At 38.0% G+C, this 20629-nt stretch overlaps 1 protein-coding gene across 12 annotated transcripts in view; it reads left to right on the top strand.

The window, feature by feature from the left end:
• NCOA7 (nuclear receptor coactivator 7) overlaps positions 1–20629 on the top strand; it is a 155674-nt gene that overhangs the window by 97988 nt on the left and 37057 nt on the right. For 8 of the 12 annotated variants that reach the window (XM_009206162.4, XM_009206155.4, XM_017958354.3 and 5 more), the window contains 7 exons: positions 827–906; positions 4212–4319; positions 7036–7149; positions 8385–8510; positions 11102–11286; positions 15184–16226; positions 16876–17044. In XM_009206162.4, the coding sequence (XP_009204426.1) occupies positions 827–906; positions 4212–4319; positions 7036–7149; positions 8385–8510; positions 11102–11286; positions 15184–16226; positions 16876–17044 (1825 nt within the window). The remainder of the gene's footprint in view (positions 1–826; positions 907–4211; positions 4320–7035; positions 7150–8384; positions 8511–11101; positions 11287–15183; positions 16227–16875; positions 17045–20629) is intronic. The other 4 variants (XM_003898224.4, XM_009206158.4, XM_009206157.4 and 1 more) reach the window with 3 other exon arrangements.

Raw genomic sequence — 20629 nt, 5'->3', positions numbered from 1 at the left:
TCCCAGCACTTCAGAAGGCCGAGGCAGGCAGATCACCTGAGGTCAGGAGTTGGAGACAAGCCTGGCCAACACGGTGAAACCCTGTCTCTACTAAAAATACAAAAATTAGCCAGACGTGGTGGCGCACACCTGTAATCCCAGCTACTCGGGAGGCTGAGGCAGAAGAATTGCTTGAACCTGGGAGACAGAGGTTGCAGTGAGCTGAGATCATGCCACTGTGCTCCAGTCTGGGTGACAGAGTGAGACTCTGTCTCAAAAAAAAAAAAAAACCAAAAAACCCCCAAAAAATAGTAAAATCCATGGTCCAACTTAGTATGTTGTTGGACGTATTCTTTTTGTTTTCATTGTTATAAATAGTATTACAGTGACCATATGCTGATATATAGTCTTTTTCTTCTTTTGAATTTGTCATTAGGATAAATTCCTAAGAGAAGGATTACTAAGTCAGAATGAACCTTTCTATGGCTATTGTTACATATTACCAAATCACTTTCTAAAAGGACTGTACTCATTTACATTAGGCATCATTTATATATGGTTTTACTCTAACTTCATAATCATTATACATTATCATTTAAACCATTAGTAACTATAAACATTACCTCATGGTTTTTATTTATATTATTTAATTATAGTTAATGTTAATCATTTATTCAGGATGAATAGTGTGCTTTTATGAGTATGATCTATTTGTGCCCTGAGTCCATTTTCCTATTAATGTCTTTTTGTCAGTTGATTTGAAAGTGAGTTTTTATACATGGTAGTTTTACCCTGTCTTCAGTCCCTGAAAATGAAATTATTCATTTACATACAATTTATTCTTCAGATGACAATCAAAACAAAACACATGATAAAAAAGAGAAGAAGATGGTGGTTCAGAAGCCCCATGGGACTATGGAATACACTGTAAGTATAACCAAGGTGGTATAAATGTTTGTTAATAGCATTAGATTTATATAATGGTTTTCCCTGACACATCCTGCCCCTTGGCTGCATTCCTCTTGTGTACCATGAAACAATGAAGCTTCTTAAGACCAGTTTTAGGTCATTTCTTTTTCCTCCATATTTTCTCCCGGGTCAATCTCAAATAAACCAGTGACTTGAGAATGTGAGGGTGATCTGCCTGTAACATCCATCACCCTGTTGATCACCAGCATTGCTTAGGCTGATCTGGCTGACTAGGCAGGAATCCCTTTCTTCCTCCACCACTCCATGTGCATCCCTATGGAGCTTGGATGAAGAGGATGACCTTCCCCAATAGAGGAGGACATTTCTTGGGTCATGGGTATTCCAGTAACTGTGTTGCCCTGTTAGAACCTCCAAACAAGCTGATGACTTGAATTATCTTTGGTATAACAGGGACTACCACTTTTAGGTCATCAACCCAGACATTCTTTCTAAGTTCCAAAGCTATGTACTTAGTTGGCTACTCAACATATCCACCTAGTCCTCCATGCTTGGTCCTCTTTCAGGAAACAATGACTCCATCATTCCTACATTTATGCAGGCTAGAACTTAATTCTTGACATCTTCATCCCCTTACTCTTCATGTTTGTTACTACCTTCTGTGATTTTGCCCACCAGTCTAGGCCAGATCCCTTTTTTAACATTCTCATAGAATCATGTTGCTTAACATAATTTATCTCAGTTTGACATTATTGATTCATTAGCATATTGTTATTTTAATCTGTATCTCATGTTTTAATTTATATATCCATGAAGAGAGATTAGACCTCTCTTTGTTCAGCATTATATTCCTCGTAGCTTGCAGGAATTCCCTACTATAGAGCAGTAGATGAACAATGCTAGGTGTGTGTTCATTACTACAGCTCCACACTGTGTGCCATATGCTCATCTCTGTGACTGCATCATAAGCTCCTGGAGGCCAGGAGTTGTTGTATCTTATGTATACTAGGCTTGGCACAAAGTGGGCACTCAGTTGTAGATCTATTTTAATTCACTATTAAATAGCACTCTTGAGGAGTGTTCTCTTTGACTTCTAAGAAGAAATTAAGTGCTGTTGCCATTGCCTGGTTGTATTTTCCTAATGTGTACTTATTTTATAGTCATTATTTGTAAGCAATGTCAGACCCTATATAAGACAGGCAGCAAGATCTAATTCTTTGCTGGTGTTTCTTTTGGAATAGTAAATTTGCAAGCCTCTGTAGAGTCACGCTGAAGATCTCTGTCACAGGCTTTCATGCTCAATGCCCTGTGAGCATCTCTAGGCATCTTTCTAAAGTTTTTAAGCATAGTCATTTTTAGAAAGGATTTGGGATAATTATATTTTATATTACCGTTGTCTAAAATATACTGTTGGTCCTCATAACACCTAGAATAGTGCCTTACCTCAAAATAGGCACTCAAGAAGTATTGGACTCAATTATTTATTATTAATAACAATATTACTTCGAAAGCCATAATCATTAAGATCTGTATGTATTTGTCTAGCACCTTTATTCACATGCCCCTCCAAAGAATGGAGAGGTGCTTTTGCCAGGAGTTACTTCCTACAGTATATACTGAACAATGTAGTGACCGTTAAAAAAAAAAAACAAAAAAAAACCCCTCCAAATTAATTAAATATTAACAAGTGGTCAAATGAATAATGCAGGTATGCCTACCTCTTTGTTTTATGTTATGGAGATTAGTTTTATTTGGCAAGTTATTTTTGTGCTTGTCATTGGAAATAAAAGGTAACTCATATAAATTTGTGTTTAAAGAATCTGCTAGCACTTACCCGATTGCTTTTATTACTCCTGGGCTGTGGATGATCAAGCATTCTGATTTCGTTTCAGTCATTTAATGATACCAACATCCCTCTCGGGGTCTGTGCCCTAATTCTACATATATATCTTGTCTTTAATAACTGCAGATTGTTAAAGTTTTTCTCACTCTCTGATCCCCCTATACAGTGTATGTTTTATAAGCTTACTCATAAAAATGTGAATGTAGTATACAAATATATAATACAGTATTGAAAATATTTTTTAACTTTGTTTTTAGTGGAGATAGTTTTGCCTAGGGTAGAAGTAGGGGCCTATGTTGTTACTTTAGTGATTTAAAAAATTATACATACTACATATAATGTATCCTAACTTGTTCTAGAAAGGCTTTGAGGCTGTTTCAATGTAATCTGTAACCGTGAGCTTTGTTTAGTCTGAGACAGTTCATCTAGTAGTTGGACCTTTGATACTGAAGGCAGCGATGGGTTTAATTCTCCTACGTCTCTACCCTTTCACCAGTCCACATCTTCCTTCAGCCTTCTCACATCTCCACATAATTCAAGGCTCACCTGGTGGAGCCAGTTCTGCTTACGAAGGACTTATACCGGTCTTGACCCAGGGCTATCAATGGGAACTTCTCAGTGACATTCATCAGAGTGACCTGCCACTAGCAAGTCTATCTGGCAACTCTGGTCAGGGAGTTTGTCCTGGGATGTTGACATGACCTCAGGGAGCCAACTTTTTTTCTGGGTAGAGCTGTTCTCCTGTGAAGTTTCTCATCTCCTCACTACCCTCTATTCCTGTTCCTCCTCTACTACAGAAGGAAAGAAAAGTGTACACCTGGGACATATGTCACAAGTTTCATAGATTTAGAGAATAACACTAATTTGACCGTAGAAAATTGTGGTTTTAATGACAGTGAGCAATTATTGGTAGCTAATCTGAATTTCTTTCTGATTTCCTTGTTTTCACAGTATTCATTCATCAACTTTTTGAGTACCCTCCATGTATCAAGCAGTGTACTGAACCCAGGAGAAAACATTTTGCCAGCTTTGCCATACAAACCAGCAGTTTATAGTATACAGAAAAGTCATGCAAATAGACAGAAAATTACAAGAGAGAAAGTAGCCCCACTTCCTCTGAGGGTGGGGACTGTGTGTACATTGTATTTTTTTCTTGTTGTAGTCTTCATTATAGCTCATGTACCTTTATTTCATACGCCTAAGTTGCACCGAAGTAAAATTAGAAATCTATTAGTGGACAGTGAAATTTGAAAATGAGGAAGCCCAGAAATGAATTGCATTTAAGACTTTGCTTTAAAATGATTTTATTAAGAATTGACAACGTATTCACTCTTTTTTTTGTAGTCTATCTTGATGGAACTATTACTTTATTATTTATTCATATTGCAGATAAATTAATAGTATCTATCAAAATTGATTTTTTTGCTTTATGTATTGATTCTTACTTGTTTGATTATTCTAGGCTGGAAACCAGGACACCCTAAACTCCATAGCACTGAAATTTAACATCACTCCCAATAAATTGGTGGAACTAAATAAACTTTTCACACATACTATTGTTCCAGGCCAGGTAATTATACTCTTATTGTATATAACTCTAGAAATTCTGCATTTATCTTTCATTGCCATTTTCAGTGTCTCACTATTGTTTGTCATAGTATTATCATAAATGATAATGTGCTTTGGTTCAATATTTTCTCTCCTTTATTTTTATTTATTTTTTGAGACAGGGTCGCGCTCTGTTGCCCAGGCTGGAGTGCAGTGACACCATCATGGGTCACTGCAGCCTCTATCCCCTCGGCTCAAGCAATCCTCCCACCTCAGCCTCCCAAGTAGCTGGGATTACAGACGTGAGCCACTACACCCAGCTCAACTTTATGATATTTTCATATTCACAGGATACCTTGGCTACACATGCTTAAAATTTTTTTTCTAGGCTAAAATGACTGCATTGCTGTATGGTTAAGAACTTTAAGACCTCAAATCCTGATTTGCATATGTGTTGGGAGCAAACCCAAAATTATTTTCTGAAGGCAATAGGAGACTTTCACCCCTGCCCATGATCCAGGCTCACTTCCATGTTGAGGCAGCAGATGTTCTGGCTGCTGCCCACCTCTCTCTACAGTGCAGTCAACTATTTAAGCTTAGGAATTACTCTTTAGATTCAACATTTGGAATGCTCAGACGATTGAATCACAATTTCTGTTACCTAATACTTTTTTTAAGAGTTCAGATGAAAAAAAAGTTGATAATAGTGGAGAATTGCTTGGGAAAAACGCCATCCATTCATTACTCTAGTTTAGCTGTATAATATAAGATAAATAAGAGCTGTATACCAAGACCACAAAATTTTAGTCCTTTGTAAATTACTTTTTACAGAACTATAAACTTTGACATTTGCCATTGACCCATATTGAAGATGCTGTAAAAAGCAATACTCCAAAACTGGTTATTGTATTTACTGTTAGTGCATCATAGAGGACAAATGGTTCAGTCTAGGACACTCCTTTGTATGAGATTCTATAGGAGAGTATATGTACTTCTGAGAAACTTCTTCATTTTTATCTCATGGAAATTGAATTCTGCTAATTAATGATGTCGTCTCTTTGCATTAATTATATGGCAACTTAGAGTCACTTTTATGGCCCACTTCTTAATGAGTGGTTACTAGTTTTGGTGCGTATATTTTTAGTAGTAATCAATCCTCATCTTATATCTCCTTGACTTTGATTTTCCCACTTTTATTTTAATGTGTTTTTTATTGTTGTCTCAAATATTTTCTGGATTGAAGTGAGGTTTAAATGACTGGAAAGATAGGAGACAGTGAATACCAATATTGATCAGTAATCAGTTGTTACATGATTAGCTCTGAATTCTGTTTTATAACATTAAAGATCATCATTTTAAGATTATATTTGGCCAGGCGCAGTGGCTCATCCCTCTGATCCCAGCACTTTGGAAGCCAAGGTAGGCAGATCAGTTGAGGTCAGGAGTTCAAGGACAGCCTGACCAACATGGTGAAACCCTGTCTCTACTAAAAATACAAAAATTAGCCAGTAGCCAGGCTTGGTGGTGGGCGCCTGTAATCCCAGCTACTCAGGAGGCAGAGGCAGGAGAATCTCTTGAATGCGGAGGGTGGTGGTTGCAGAGAGCTGAGATCGAACCACTGCACTCCAGCTTGGGTGACAAGAGTGAAACTCCGTCTCAAAAACAAACAAGCAAAAGATTATATTTGATAGATGCCACAATGTAGCATGTCTCATTAAAAGAGTATTGAATGTAAGGATTGTAATAATGTTTTGAGAACCAGAATATTTTGCAGAAGGTTGCTATTCTGTATAATTTGGTGGGGGCGTGGGGGGTGGATTTTTAGTTTTACATAACCCAGACACTGATGGAAGAGAAAATGCTGGGATCATTGTATTGATATTACCTTATATAATTTATCATATAATGACCATACTAGTTTAGAACTCAGAGCCTGCTTGGAGTTAGCAAGCTGGGTTTGTTCCATTTCTACCTGGCACAGATATTAAGTTTAGAAGCCATGCTTCTCTCTGTTCATTTCCCTTATACTATTAGTCCCCCATCCTGGAGGGCTCTCCCCTCTCTCCTATCCAATTTCTACTTATTCTTCAAGGCTTCACTTGGACCCACTTGCTTAGCTTGGCCTGCCCAGAATACTTACCCACCTTCCTCTCCCTTTCTTTTTGCCTTTTTCATTTCTTTTGTTTTGTTTTGTTTTGAGGTATTGAGTCTCCCTCTGTCGCCCAGGCTGGAGTGCAGTGGCACGATCTTGGTTCACTGCAACTTCTGCCTCCTGGGTTCAAGTGATTCTTCTGCCTCAGCTTCCCCGAGTAGCTGGGACTACAGGCATGTGCCACCATGCCCAGCTAATTTTTTTGTATTTTTAGTAGAGACGAGGTTTCACCATGTTGGTCAGGCTGGTCTCAAACTCTTGACCTCAGGTGATCTGCCCACGTCGGCCTCCCAAAGTGCTAGGATTACAGGTATGAGTCACTGTGCCTGGCTTTGCTCTCCCTTTTTGAGTTCTTGCAGTGTCTATAGGCATGTTCTGTAACCTTTGTACTACACACATTCATATGCTGAGTATCATTTCATGGATTAGTCTAAGACACTAAAAGTTGCTTATGAGTTTCTTGAAAGCAACTGAGGTCATTATCATGCACTAAACATGATACTGTGCAGAGAATAACTTCTCTAAACACTCACTAGTGGTTTGCCTGGTTCCGGGTACTCACCCATCTCTTTTCTCCCATTCTCAGGTCCTTTTTGTGCCAGATGCCAACTCTCCTTCCAGTACCTTAAGGCTATCATCATCCAGTCCTGGTGCTACTGTCTCTCCTTCATCATCAGATGCAGAATATGATAAATTGCCTGTATGTATATTATGTACTTCATGCACTGAAGTTCATTTTTATTAAAGAGACTTTTTGTGAGTTGTAGAATTGAACATGTTATTTTTCGCAAGATAATATCTGAAATTCTCCCTAGATGGTTGAGATTAGGTAATTGGAGAATGCATCATCTCCAAGGGAAACTTACTCACATTTAAGGTTTCAAAGGCAAAGATGGCCAGACACAGTGGCTCACGCCTGTAGTCCCAGCACTCTGGGAGGCCAAGGCAGAAGGATTGTCTGAGCCCAGGAGTTTGAGACCAGCCTGGGAAATATAGTGAGACTCTGTCTCTACAAAATATTTTAAAAATTAGCCAGACATGGTGACTCATACCTGTAGTCCCACCTACTCAGGAGTGGGAGGATCACTTGAGCCTGGGAGGTTGAGGCTGTGGTAAGCCATGATCATACCACTGCGCTCTAGCCTGCGTGAGAGAGTGAGACCCTGTCTCAAAAAAAAAATAAAAATAAAAAAAATTTTAAAAAGGCAAAAATGCATGTCTTGTGTAAAAGTATGAAGTTAAATTTCCAATGACATGGATAGTTTACTTGTATTCATCCTTTTTTTAAAAAAAATAAATTGAATCACAAGTCTAATATGAATTTTTTCATTTAGGTTAGTGTTTTTGTTGTTGTTGTTGTTGTTGTTGTTGTTGTGTGTGTGAGACAGAGTCTCTCTCTGTCACCCAGACTGCTGTAGTGCAATGGCACGGTCTTGGCTTACTGCAATCTCCGCCTCTTGGGTTCAAGCATTTCTCCTGCCTCAACTTCCCAAGTAGCTGGGATTACAGGCACCTGTCACTATGCCCAGCTAATTTTTGTATTTTTAGTAGAGACAGGGTTTCACTGTATTACTCAGGCCGGTCTCAAACTCCTAACCTCAGGTGATCCGCCCACCCCGGCTTCCCAAAGTGCTGGGATTACAGGCGTGAGCCACCCCACCCAGCCCAGTGAGGTTAGTTTCTAAAGACATTTCATGAGCAAGTTTTATGGGTTCATACATATGCCTTTGCTTAAAAAAAAAAAAAAATTAGTTTGATTTGGATATCTGTTATTACATTTGTGATATTTTTGAAGGACAAAGGATGTTTGCCTGTTTAATGTTCCACATAAATAGAAATAGTATAGTCACAGGGAATTTATGGGGCTTGATCTACCCACATAATTTGTTTGAAAAAGTGCTTTTATTTGATTTTGAAATTTTTTGCTTTCACAAGGATGCTGACTTAGCACGAAAGGCCTTAAAACCCATTGAAAGAGTCTTATCATCTACTTCTGAAGAAGACGAGCCCGGTGTGGTGAAATTTTTAAAAATGAATTGTCGATACTTCACCGATGGAAAGGTATATAGCAATGTAATTTGTTTTCTTTCCTTGAAATCTATGAAAAACTAAAGGTTACAAGTTACTGGAACAGAGGCTACATTAAAAGATCTTACCCAGCGTGTCAAGTTTAGATTTGACAAGCATCTATTAGTTTTCCTCTATTGGATGCCTGGCCATTTTGCTTATTGAGGTAAATGTTATCACAGAGTGGAAATGTGATTCTTTGCGACCTTGGATTCATTGTTTCTTTTCTTTTAGTTTGGGCCTATGAATTGTTAGGGAGATAGTATAATACACATATAACAGCAAACACTGGAGTCAGACTCACTGAATTTAAATTCTAACTCTACCACCCACTAACTCTGAGACCAGGAGCAAGGTATTTACATGTCTTAAGCTTCCATTTCTCTCATGCGTAAAATAGGAACAATAAAAAAATTAATAAGTGTATTGTAATGAAAAGTGATAATGTATGTAAAGAATTTAGCACCTAATCTGGAAAATAGTAAGCTCTCAACCTGTATTTGCTGTTGGTGATATTAGTATTAATATCTGCTGTATCCTGTTTTTAGTTTTTTGGTTGTTGGTTGATTGTTTTCTGGGTGTTTTTGTTTTTTTGTTTTCACAGAGAACAAATTCAGCTTTTAGTGAGCCTCTGGAGAAGGGACTATCTTGATAACCAGTGAATTCCTGTGGTCATAGGAGACTTCATATGAGTTTTAGATAATAGGAAAAATATGTTACCGATGTGCATTTATAAAGTTTGCAAACAAGAATAAATAATGCTTGACATAAAGAAACTTTTTTTTAAAGACAGCTTTATTGAGATGTGATTCACATAACATACAGTTCACCCAATTACAGTGTAAAATCCAGTGGTTTTTAGTTTGTTCACATAGTTGTGCAACCATCACCACAATCCATTTTAAAACATTTTTATTACCCAAAAAGAAACTCCATAACCATTAGTAGTTATTTCCCATTTCACACTCTCCCACCCTATTATTTCCCCTCCCTGCTACCCCCATCTCTGTGAGGCAATCACTTACCTACTTTCTGTCTTTCTGTATTTGCCTATTCTAGACAATTTATTATTCCTCCTTCCTAACTGTAAGTATATATCCTTTGACCAATATCTCCCCCATCCTTCTCTTTCCCCTAAACACCTACACCTCTTTTTTTTTTTTTTTTTTTTTTTTTTGGTGAGATAGAGTTTCGCTCTTGTTACCTAGGCTGGAGTGCAATGGCACGATCTCTACTCACTGCAGCCTGAGTAGCTGGGACTACAGGTATGTGCCACCACATCCGGCTAATTTTGTAATTTTAGTAGAGATGGGGTTTCACCATTTTGGCCAGGCTAGTCTCAAACTCCTGACCTCAGGTGATCCAACTGCCTTGGCCTCCCAAAGTGTTAGGATTACAGGCCTGAGCCACCGCACCTGGCCCATCCATACCTCTTAGTCATCACCATTCTACTCTCTATTTCTATGAGATCAGCTTCTTTAGATTGCACATATGAGTGACATCATGCAGTATTTATCTTTGTGTGTTTGGCTTATTTCATTTAACATAATGTTCTCCAGTTTCATCCATGTTGTTGCAAATGACAGGATTTCATTCTTTTTTTATGGCTGAATAATTTGTGTATATATAGCACATTTTCTTTATTCATCTATTGATGGATGCTTGCGTTGTTTTCATATCTTGGCTATTATGAATAATGCTGCAAATAAACATGCAAGTGCAGATACCTCTTTGAGATATGATTTCGTTTTCTTTGGATATATACCTAGTAATGGGATTGCTGGATCTACAAAACTTTTTACTAAGATAATCACTAAACTCATTAAAAGTACCAAAATAAAGTATTTGCCCAAAGAAAGTTATCTGTATCCTGCTGTTCATGGTAGATAATATCCCTATGGCCATTAAGGTCTATTTTATAATTTGAGCAACCTTCAGACTTTTAAGACTTCACCAAGCTACGACTTTTTGCTTTTAATCTCCATAGTTCAGCTGTATTCACTCTGGCTACAAAAGTTTCATATTCCTATTTATGTTGACTTTTGTTGGATGTGGGCTTTCTAAATATTTTAAAGAAAAATATCAGGACTATTCTTTGGCACTATAACTCAGAAACAGCTGCTCCCTTAGCACAGAACCATGCACTTGTTAGACACATGGGGAAGACTTGCAGAGTGAATTGTAAAGCCCCGTATTCTCGATCGGGAAAGCACTTGGACAGCCCCTCCCATTTTGTAGACAGAGAACTAGAAAATCTAGGAAATCTGAGACGTGTATGTGAGAACCAGGATCTGGGAAATCTGAGACGTATATGTGAGAACCAGCTGTGCTGTTGCAGCAGCTATGATAGAATCAGGCTCAGTTGGTTGCCTCAGTGAGCCACATCTGTTTTCTCTGCCTCACCATCCAGCATTGCCTTTCTTCAGCCTGTTTTTCTGGTCCTCACAGAGGGGATGTAATTGTCACATAGGATACTGTGGTTCACAAAGTCCATGGAGTGGCCATCTGAGTTAGTTAAAGCTCTGTGGTAGTTGCCGAAAGCATTTCTGCCTGAAGTGATTCTGTCCTGTTGCTTTCTCCTGCAGGGTGTGGTTGGCGGTGTCATGATTGTGACTCCTAACAACATCATGTTTGACCCTCATAAGTCTGATCCTCTGGTTATTGAAAATGGGTGTGAGGAGTATGGTCTCATCTGCCCCATGGAAGAGGTGGTTTCCATTGCGCTCTACAATGACATTTCTCACATGAAGATCAAAGATGCCTTGCCATCGTAAGACATTTCTTTGTTTACCAGGAAAAAGGGGGTGTTGAGAGTTAAATGTAGCTTAAAAATGAGGGCATTCGCATGATTGCGGGATTGTGTAGACGTGGTTTCGAAGGTGGAAGATTTGTGCACTGAAGAAAATGAGAAAAATGAGAAGAAATGAAAAGAATAAAGTTAATGAGGGGAAAAGTTGAACATATAAAGATTAAAGGAGAAAAAGAAGCCATCATGTTAAAATAGTATTTGTTTGGCTTATTTTTCTAAAAAGCAGTGCATGTTCTTAATGAAATTATGGAAGAAGAAAGGCATTTTTCTGAAAGAAGTGTATCCAACTATCAGTAAGAGAATAATGTTTTCTTCTGGGTGTAACTAAGGAGAGTTATGTTTGTCTTCATTTAACTTCTAGGAAAGGCAGTCTCCCTGACTCATTTCCTCCCTCAGTCCTGCACAGTGAGAGGTTTGGGTCAAGTAGAGTAGTAACCACCTTCGCATGCTGTGAAAAGGGAGTAATACCAATTTGCTTTTTCCCTGAAATGTAGATTAACTTCAGTCCTGATTACTTTTGCCTTAGAATGCGGGATTTATTGTTTAAAAAGAGAGGGAAGCTCCCCAGGAAAAAAGAGAAAGAGTTAAGAAAGCTCAGGGAATTGATTAACTTATACAGATGATCTGATTTTTACTGTCCTTTTGCTCTACTGTGTCTGTTTCTCTATAAAAACCAGCAGTAAAAAATTTTTAAAACCTTCAGTGATGGGAAGAGGCGGAGCAGTAGGTCCTAACAGTACAGAGGGAAACTAGCCCTTGGGGCTCATATGAAAAAAAAAAAAAAGGAAATTACTAGGGAGCTAAACCAGACACAAAATCCCTGGGGGTTTATGCAAGTAGATTCCCCTGGACTCCTACAGCCGTTAGAATCTGGTCCAGGCAGCCCTTCCCCAACCTCAAGCCACTGAAGATAGCACCAGAGCATGGGCCCTGAAGTAGTTTCCAAATTTTGCTGCCAGAAGTGTCTAAATGGGTGGCCAAACAAATAGGGGCATTCCCTACTGAAATATGGCTCCTAAGGGAGTAGTACCATTGCACATCTACAGCCTAGGATCTTAATTATTCTATTTAATAATAGACAGTACCTCTTTAATTTTTTTTTTTTTTTTTGAGACGGAGTCTCGCTCTGTTGCCCAGGTTGGAGTGCAGTGGCCAGATCTCAGCTCACTGCAAGCTCCGCCTCCCGAGTTTACGCCATTCTCCTGCCTCAGCCTCCCGAGTAGCTGGGACTACAGGCGCCCGCCACCTCGCCCGGCTAGTTTTTTGTATTTTTTTCGTAGAGACGGGGTTTCACCGTGTTAGCCAGGATGGTCTCGATCTCCTGACCTCGTGATCCGCTCATCTCGGCCTCCCAAAGTGCTGGGATTACAGGCTTGAGCCACCGCGCCCGGCGACAGTACCTCTTTATATAAAAACTTACCTCATTGTGAGATTATGTTTAATGATCTCGATTATAAGGGATAATGCCATGATTACAGGAAAAGAGCAGAGTTAAGAATCAGCTTCCAATTTGTTGAAATTATTTCAGGGTTGCGCATTGATTCCTGCCTTGGATGCAGGTATATAAAGGATTTTTAGTCTAATAAACAAGAATGTGTGAGAATCAGTGTGAAATAAACTTTGTATTATCTTCAGAATTTCATAAATTGTTTAAAAGTTAAAAATTACTTAAAACATCATTATTACCGACAGTTTAATAACAGTAAGTACAAATTACCCCATGGCAACGTGCAATAGTTTTTAAAAGTGGATGTGTGTAAAACTCCTCCATCGTCACCTTCAACTTTGGTACTTGTGTGAGAGTGTGTGTGTGTGCCCACACGCGCGTGCATGCACACACGTGCAGGACGTTTTGTGGCTCCAGCTGCCACAGTGAGTAAGAAGGGAACAACTGAAAGGATTATTGATCATCATTAGGTGTCCGGCTAAGTCTAGAAAACATTAATTAACAAACTAGCCAGTTGACACCGTTATGTACACTTGGCAACTGCACTGCAGAAAAAGCAGATAGTGAAATTAATCTCAAGTAGGGAATGGGCAGTTTGGATTAGGTAAAAGAAGAAAGGGGTAGACAAGGTAATCTAGAAAGCTAATTAGAGTGCAGTTGAAGGTATTTTTGTAGGGGTCAAGCTAGGTAGAGAAGGGGAAGAAAGTTTTGCTTATTAATCAAGTATGTGGAAACTTGGGTTTCTTTGTTGCAGGACTTCTGACAGCCTTTAATATGCCTAATTAAGTTTTGAGTTCCAATAGGGAGATTATGCTACATTTCGCTAACTTATTTGAATCTAGGATGGAAACATTTTTAACATCTCCTGGGATGCTGGTGTTGGGCAAAACATTTTGTGTTTGCAAGTTCCTGCAGAACAGAGATTCTGTCACAATTGTATTTCAGAATACAGCACTTAGGGGCTCAATGAATGCTTATTAAATTGAAATGAATTATAAATTACGAAGGCTTTTTAAAGCATTTGTTGGAGCCAACCAATTACGTAGGCTTTTATTTTCTATTGGAAAAAGCATGAACCTTTCATGCAGATGGTTTATAAAGTCACTTTGGGAAGACAGTCTTTTGGAACTTCAGAACTTCCTGGTACTTTGTTGCTTTATTGTCATAACCATTTATTTCAAAGCCAAAATAGCAGATAAAGTTTTATCTGAAGATGATCTGACCTTTTTAGAAAATATAATTATTTCTGAAAATTGAAATGTTATTCTTTAAAAGGGTTTTTATATCTCTGCATTTCAACCCAGTAATGACACTACTAGTAGCAGTGGTAAGTGGATGGGTTTACTCAAGATATTTCCAATCATATTTTTTACACGTATTTGAAATTATTACTATTTTTATTTATTTTCAACTTTTATTTTAAGTTCAAGGGTACATGTGCAAGATGTGCAGCTTTGTTACATAGGTGCGTGCCATGGTGGTTTGCTGCTCTTTTTAAAGTATATTTCTTGATCATTTATTTTACACTTGGGAGAACATGTTTAATCAATATTTTTATGTAATTCCAATCTGGGAAGTAGAGCATCTGTTATTAAGGAAAGATAATTGACTGCATCCCAGTACAATGTGTTTCAGCTGATAAACGAGCTGCACCATTGCTATAAAGTAAAGCGATATTGTTATAAAATGAAATATTTACTTAAGAAATGTAAGTATTATACATAAGAGCTTTTTAAATAAGATTCACTTTTCTATACATTTTTAAATTATAAGATGGAGCAATTGCCATATACCAACAATAATAGTGGAAGCTTCCTCTTGCATCTCCTTTGGGAGTAGAGGGCTGTCTATGATTAGAAGCATCAGATCCTAAGCCATGAAACCCAGAATCAGGGTTCAAGGTCAGTGACTTTATATGGAGCAGTTAAGTGAGTAGCTACTAAGTCAATGAGCATTTCAAAATTAGTGTAATTGTTTTCTATACTATTTGATGAAAAGGAAAAGGTTTGCACATTTAAGGAATTTTAGACATTGATACTAAAATATTTCCTCTTCTTTATCCTTTCCTTTGTGAAAGTCAGATACATTATTATTTCATATTTAGAAATCTTATGGGTAACATCTCCATGTTCATGTATAACTTCCAAATTCATCATGTGCTTCCAGTAGGATATGCAACTCTCATGATTCATTCTTTCACCATTTCCTTTAGTTGACTTATGTTTCATTTTGAAATCAATTTCTTGATTTTATTTTTTTATTCTGAAATCATTTGAACATAAATTTAAGTTGTGGTATATTTATGTATTAGTTTTTCGTTGCGTTTCTGTTTTGTTTTTTGCCTTTCCTCCATTTTGTTTTTGGTTTTATTTTTAACATTCCATGTGCACCCACCATTTCTCCCCCAACAGTGACCTACCTCAGGATCTTTGTCCTCTGTACAGGCCTGGAGAATGGGAAGACCTGGCTTCAGAAAAGGATATCAACCCATTCAGTAAGTTCAAATCTATCAACAAGGAAAAACGACAGCAGAATGGAGAGAAAATCATGACTTCGGATTCCAGACCAACAGTACCTTTGGAGAAGTCCACAGAACACACACCTACAAAGCCCTCAGGCAGCTCTGTGTCAGAGAAATTAAAGAAACTGGAATCTTCTAGGGAGACATCCCATGGCTCTCCCACAGTGACTAAGCTTAGCAAGGAACCTTCCAACACTTCTGCTGCATTTGAATCTACAGCCAAAGAAAACTTTCTAGGGGAAGATGATGATTTTGTTGACTTGGAAGAACTTTCTTCTCAAACTGATGGTGGAATGGACAAAAAAGACACCTCAAAGGAGTGCCTTTCTCTTGACCCAGAGGAACGAAAGAAGGTTGAGTCACAAATAAACAATTCAGCCGTGGAAATGCAGGTGCAGTCTGCTCTAGCCTTTTTGGGAACAGAAAATGATGTTGAACTGAAGGGGGCGCTAGATTTAGAAACCTGTGAGAAGCAGGATATAATGCCAGAAGTGGACAAGCAGTCTGGTTCACCAGAAAGCCGGGTAGAAAACACACTGAACATACATGAAGATCTAGATAAAGTTAAACTCATTGAATATTACCTAAATAAGAACAAAGAAGGGTCACAGGTATCTGAAAATTTGCAGAAAACAGAATTAAGTGATGGAAAAAGTATTGAACCAGGGGGAATAGACATTACCCTTAGTAGTTCTCTTTCCCAGGCAGGCAATCCCCTAACTGAGGGCAATAAAGAGCCAGATAAGACCTGTGTGAAAGAGAGAGAGCCCCTCCCAGTAAAACTGAACTCTTCTACAGAAGAAAATGTGATTAAAGAGGCTCTAGACTCCTCTTTGGAATCTACTCTGGACAACAGCTGTCAAGGTGCACAAATGGATAATAAATCTGAAGTTCAGTTGTGGCTGTTAAAGAGAATTCAGGTACCCATTGAAGGTAAGCTGTTTTTCTTTAATGCCTTTATATTCTGTTGTATAATTGCCTTTCTACAATTTGCACATGTAATACCCAAATTAGTACAATTATTTGAAAACAATGTTTTCTCAATAGAGTATATCTTTGCTGATAGCATTAACAATTGGAGAGAAAATTTACAAGATATGGTATCTATTTTGGAACTTGAGCTATGACATAGATCTCTAGATACCTACTTCAAAAGTAGTTTACTTTTAATCTTTCAAGCTACTTCCTTTTTTTAACCTTTATTTTCTAAATCTAGAGGAGTTTAAACCTTTTTTGAAGAGATCTCAATTCTAAACTGAATTGCATTGTTATAATTGGATTATCAGTAGCATTCATTAATATGAATTGTCCCAATTCTCCATTATTTGCTATTCTGTTGGTTTTTATACTTATTTTCAGTATGTAGCAACTCATGGGATGTACTTCAACCTGAAACAACCAAAGCTTTTTCCTTAAGTACTAAAAAAGGCTTGAAAATTTTATTAGTCCTGATATGATGTTGTAGGATGTTTCTGCAAAGTTTTGACTAAGAGAGGATTGTGCACTATCCTTTTTAAGTTGAAAAGTTCTTCTATTATCAATTTGTCAATATTGAGGAAGAGTTTTTTCATGTGTGATTCAGATATACTTCCTTCAAAAGCAGAAAAAAGCAAGACCCCACCCATGTTCCTGTGCATCAAAGTGGGAAAACCAATGAGAAAATCTTTTGCCACTCACACTGCAGCCATGGTCCAGCAGTACGGCAAACGGAGAAAGCAGCCAGAGTACTGGTTTGCTGTTCCTCGGGAGAGGTGAGTGTGGGCTACAATGGAAAGTCTGTGGGTCTGTTAGGTTTGGATTGCATTTTGATATTCCTTATCTTAAAATACTTCATTTTATTATTGATTAAGAGCTTTATCTGAATTGGAGATTTTAGAATTCTAGAAGGATATTATTTAAAGTGGCTTTCTGCTAAATGGTGATTTTAATATAACAAATATGGAGCCGTCATAGGTACTATGTTCTGAACCGCTTTCATAACTTTCTACCGAGTTGATTTTTAAGTGAAAGAAGAATTTGATGTTCTCAAGTACCAGTAATTAGAAGTGATCTTTCATTGAGGATGAAGGAATACTATGGAGCAGATCCAAATGCCTCTTAAATGCGAGAAAGAGGCAGGATTATAATATTTAAAGTGCTTACAATTCTAGGGAATGAAATATTTGTTGGCTTTATGGAGGGAGTGTCTATAGCTCAGCAGCATGAGAAATGTGATCCCCTGGATAGGTTCAAGGAGCTGTATACTCCTAGAAAAGATTGTATTTTTAAATCACCAAAGAAGATACCTTCTTGGTTATGTGGCAGTCTAGAATAGGAGGGATAGTGGCATAGAAATTCTTCAACAGTATATCATTGAGGATGTCTTTATAATAAAAATAATTAGGGAATATTCTTTTTAGAAACAAATGCTTTTATTTCATATATGTGGTAGAATAAAAATGTCTTATAGAGTCCCTGCAATTAGTTTTCAACACAGTTAAAACCATGCATCTTGCCTCTTAAAAACATCATCATCTAGCCAGACCTTCTGGCTAACACACCTGCCAAGAGCAAACACACTCGGCAAGCTTCTATAACATGATTTCTCAGTAAACAAAATTAAATTCTAAGCAAGGGTGCACCTTCTGGCTGATTATTACCTAGAATGATCATTCTCATCGGGAGAGTTGTCTCATTTTAATAAATTATAGTTTGATGTGAAAAACAATAGGCTTTTTATTAATGAATTTGCTAACAGCTTTTACCTGTCTTAGACACAAACCCACATTAACGCAGGCATTAAACATAACTTGTTTTGCATTTATGTAATATACTCCTTCACCTGTGCCTGCAGCCCCCACAGTATCTCCTGGAAATTTAGGGATATTGAGGAGAACGAGGAGAAAATGTATCTTTTTTGGTTATTATTTTAAAGTGTTTCAAAGAAGCAGTGCAGATTTCTGAAGCTCTGTTAAAATTGGAGTCCTAGAATCAGAATTTTACAGCTAAATAATACCTAAGAGATTTAGGCCCATTCTTGATTTTCTAGGTGAGGAAAACAAAGCGCTGAAACTTTCAGTTACATTGTGGGTTGTGTAAACTTGATCATCTGTCAGAAAAACTACCTATCATATATATCACTTTTTCTCTGGAAAAAATGTATTATTTATAATATAAGACAATTGTGTTTTTTTCGGTTGTGTTATCTTTGCTAGGACTATCTGCACCAAGGTCTCTTGTAGAATAACTGAAGCAATCCCACACATGTAATTATTTTACTGTCATTTTTAACTCAGAAGAAATCTTAAAGCTAAAAGAGTACTTCTCTTTGACTTCTTATACCACTTCAAGTGGTTTTTGTAAACTTTTAAAAGCAGGTCAACTTTGCGAGGCTGAGGTGGGTGGTTCACCTGAGTTCAGGAGTTTGAGACCAGCCTGGCCAATATGGTGAAACCCCATCTCTACTAAAAATACAAAAATAATTAGCCTGGTGTGGTGGCAGGTGCCTGTAATCCTAGCTACTCAGGAGGCTGAGACATTAGAATCACTTGAGGAGGCAGCGATTGCAGTGAGCTGAGATCACACCACTGCACTCCAGCCTGGGCAACAGAGTGAGACTTTGTCTCAAAAACCAAACAAACAAAAAGAAAGCAGGTCACTGGTGGGATTCTATTCTATTGTATTTTATAGTGTCCATTACTTGTTTACCTTCGGGTAGCAAATAACCTGGTAGCAAATACCTTTGGGTAGCAATTAAATACTTAGTTTTCTTTCTTGAACTAATTATGAATCAACCAAATATTTTCTTGGAAGTGTTATGTTACACTGTGTTAATGACAATAGTTTTTTTGTGTAGATGTTAGGAATTTTTTTGTGGTAACCATTGCTTCATGTATTTCCATGTCTACCTCCCCTGAAGAGACCCACGTTTTAGTTTAAGTAGGGGGAAGATAAAGCAGTCCCATGGTTAATTCTCATCCAGACCTCCACAGTAAGAAATATTTATTCTTGTTTCTACTTCATGAAATTCTTCAGGACTTAAGGCTCAACAGAAATCCTTAAGGGGGAGCTAAGAAGTGGCATGTACAGCTTTTCTCACTTCAGTTATAATTTCTGGATTCCCTCGCTGCAGCAAACTGAATGTTTCTACTTGCCTTTCTGTTTAATGGATCCATGCATCCATAGGAGTTTCAGTTGGCAGAGTGAAGCCACCCTAGGAGTGGCTCCCTTCCCCTTCGTGGATTACAGTGTCCTTTTCATAGACTTTATAGATGTGACGACTTGTTCTGTTTAGGCAGGTCTCTTTGACTTATCCAGTATATTGAAGCTCCTTGTCACAGGATAATTAAATTTTGATGGTGTCACTTCACAAATGTACGTCTCACTGTTTCTCTCTATTGTTCCTAATACTTTTTTAAAATGTTTACCTTTTCCTTTACTGTTATTACTACTAAAAAGTTAACTCTACCAAATTGCTCCTCCTTTATTTACAACGTACCCTGTGGGTTTCCCAACTCCATCAATGTATGAATAATCTACCAAGTCAGACCATAGAGAGGGCAGGGCTGGGGGGCCAGAGGGTGGTAAGGACAGCAACAATGGAAGCCTTGCATAGTCTCCGTTAATCTCCTCTGTTTTGGGTGAGTTTTTTTCCCTGTAGCAATTCTTACTAAATTTTAGATACTAGAAATTAGAGATGTGAAGTTGTTAAAAACTGCCTAAATACGTAATAGTCTTATTTACCTTGGTAGAAGTTATCAGAAGATCTAAGACCTCCATGAATCCAGGAAAACCAGCAGTTTCTTCTTGCACACCTGTACACTACGACTTGAAACATACTCAGGTTCACTGAGAATTAAATACTTGTTCACCTTCTGTCCTCCCTGTCTCCATTGCAGCTTGCAAAATCAGGTGCTTCCCTTGAGACAGCTGAAGATAATAGTGGTGTGCTGGGGAGATTTACAGTTTCCACAACTCTACTTATAAACCTGGCAGATGCTGGCTGCTGCTTTCACTCTTGGTGCTAGTTTAAACATAAGGACAATGTTCCACCGTATTTTAATCATCTAGTACAAAATTTCTCAACCTTAACACTATTGATGTTTTGGACTACTAGTTTGTTGTTGGGTGAGGGTGGGGGTGAATTGTATGTTTAGCAACCTCCATGGCCTCTCCCCACTATCTGCTAATAGCATCTCCCCAGTTGTGGTAAACAAAAGTACCTCCAGAGGTTGCTAAAATGTCCCCTGGAGGACAAAATCACTTCACATTGAGAACCACTGGTCAAGTACTAGACCTAGGCCTGTGTACCATTCTGAAAGTGGGGTTGTAAGCCACAATAGCTCAATAATGTAAAG

This window comes from Papio anubis, chromosome 6 (assembly GCF_008728515.1).
Source record: "Papio anubis isolate 15944 chromosome 6, Panubis1.0, whole genome shotgun sequence".
Taxonomy (NCBI): domain Eukaryota; kingdom Metazoa; phylum Chordata; class Mammalia; order Primates; family Cercopithecidae; genus Papio; species Papio anubis.
Note: the sequence above shows the minus strand (reverse complement) of the source record. Positions and strands in the feature narration are given on the sequence as shown.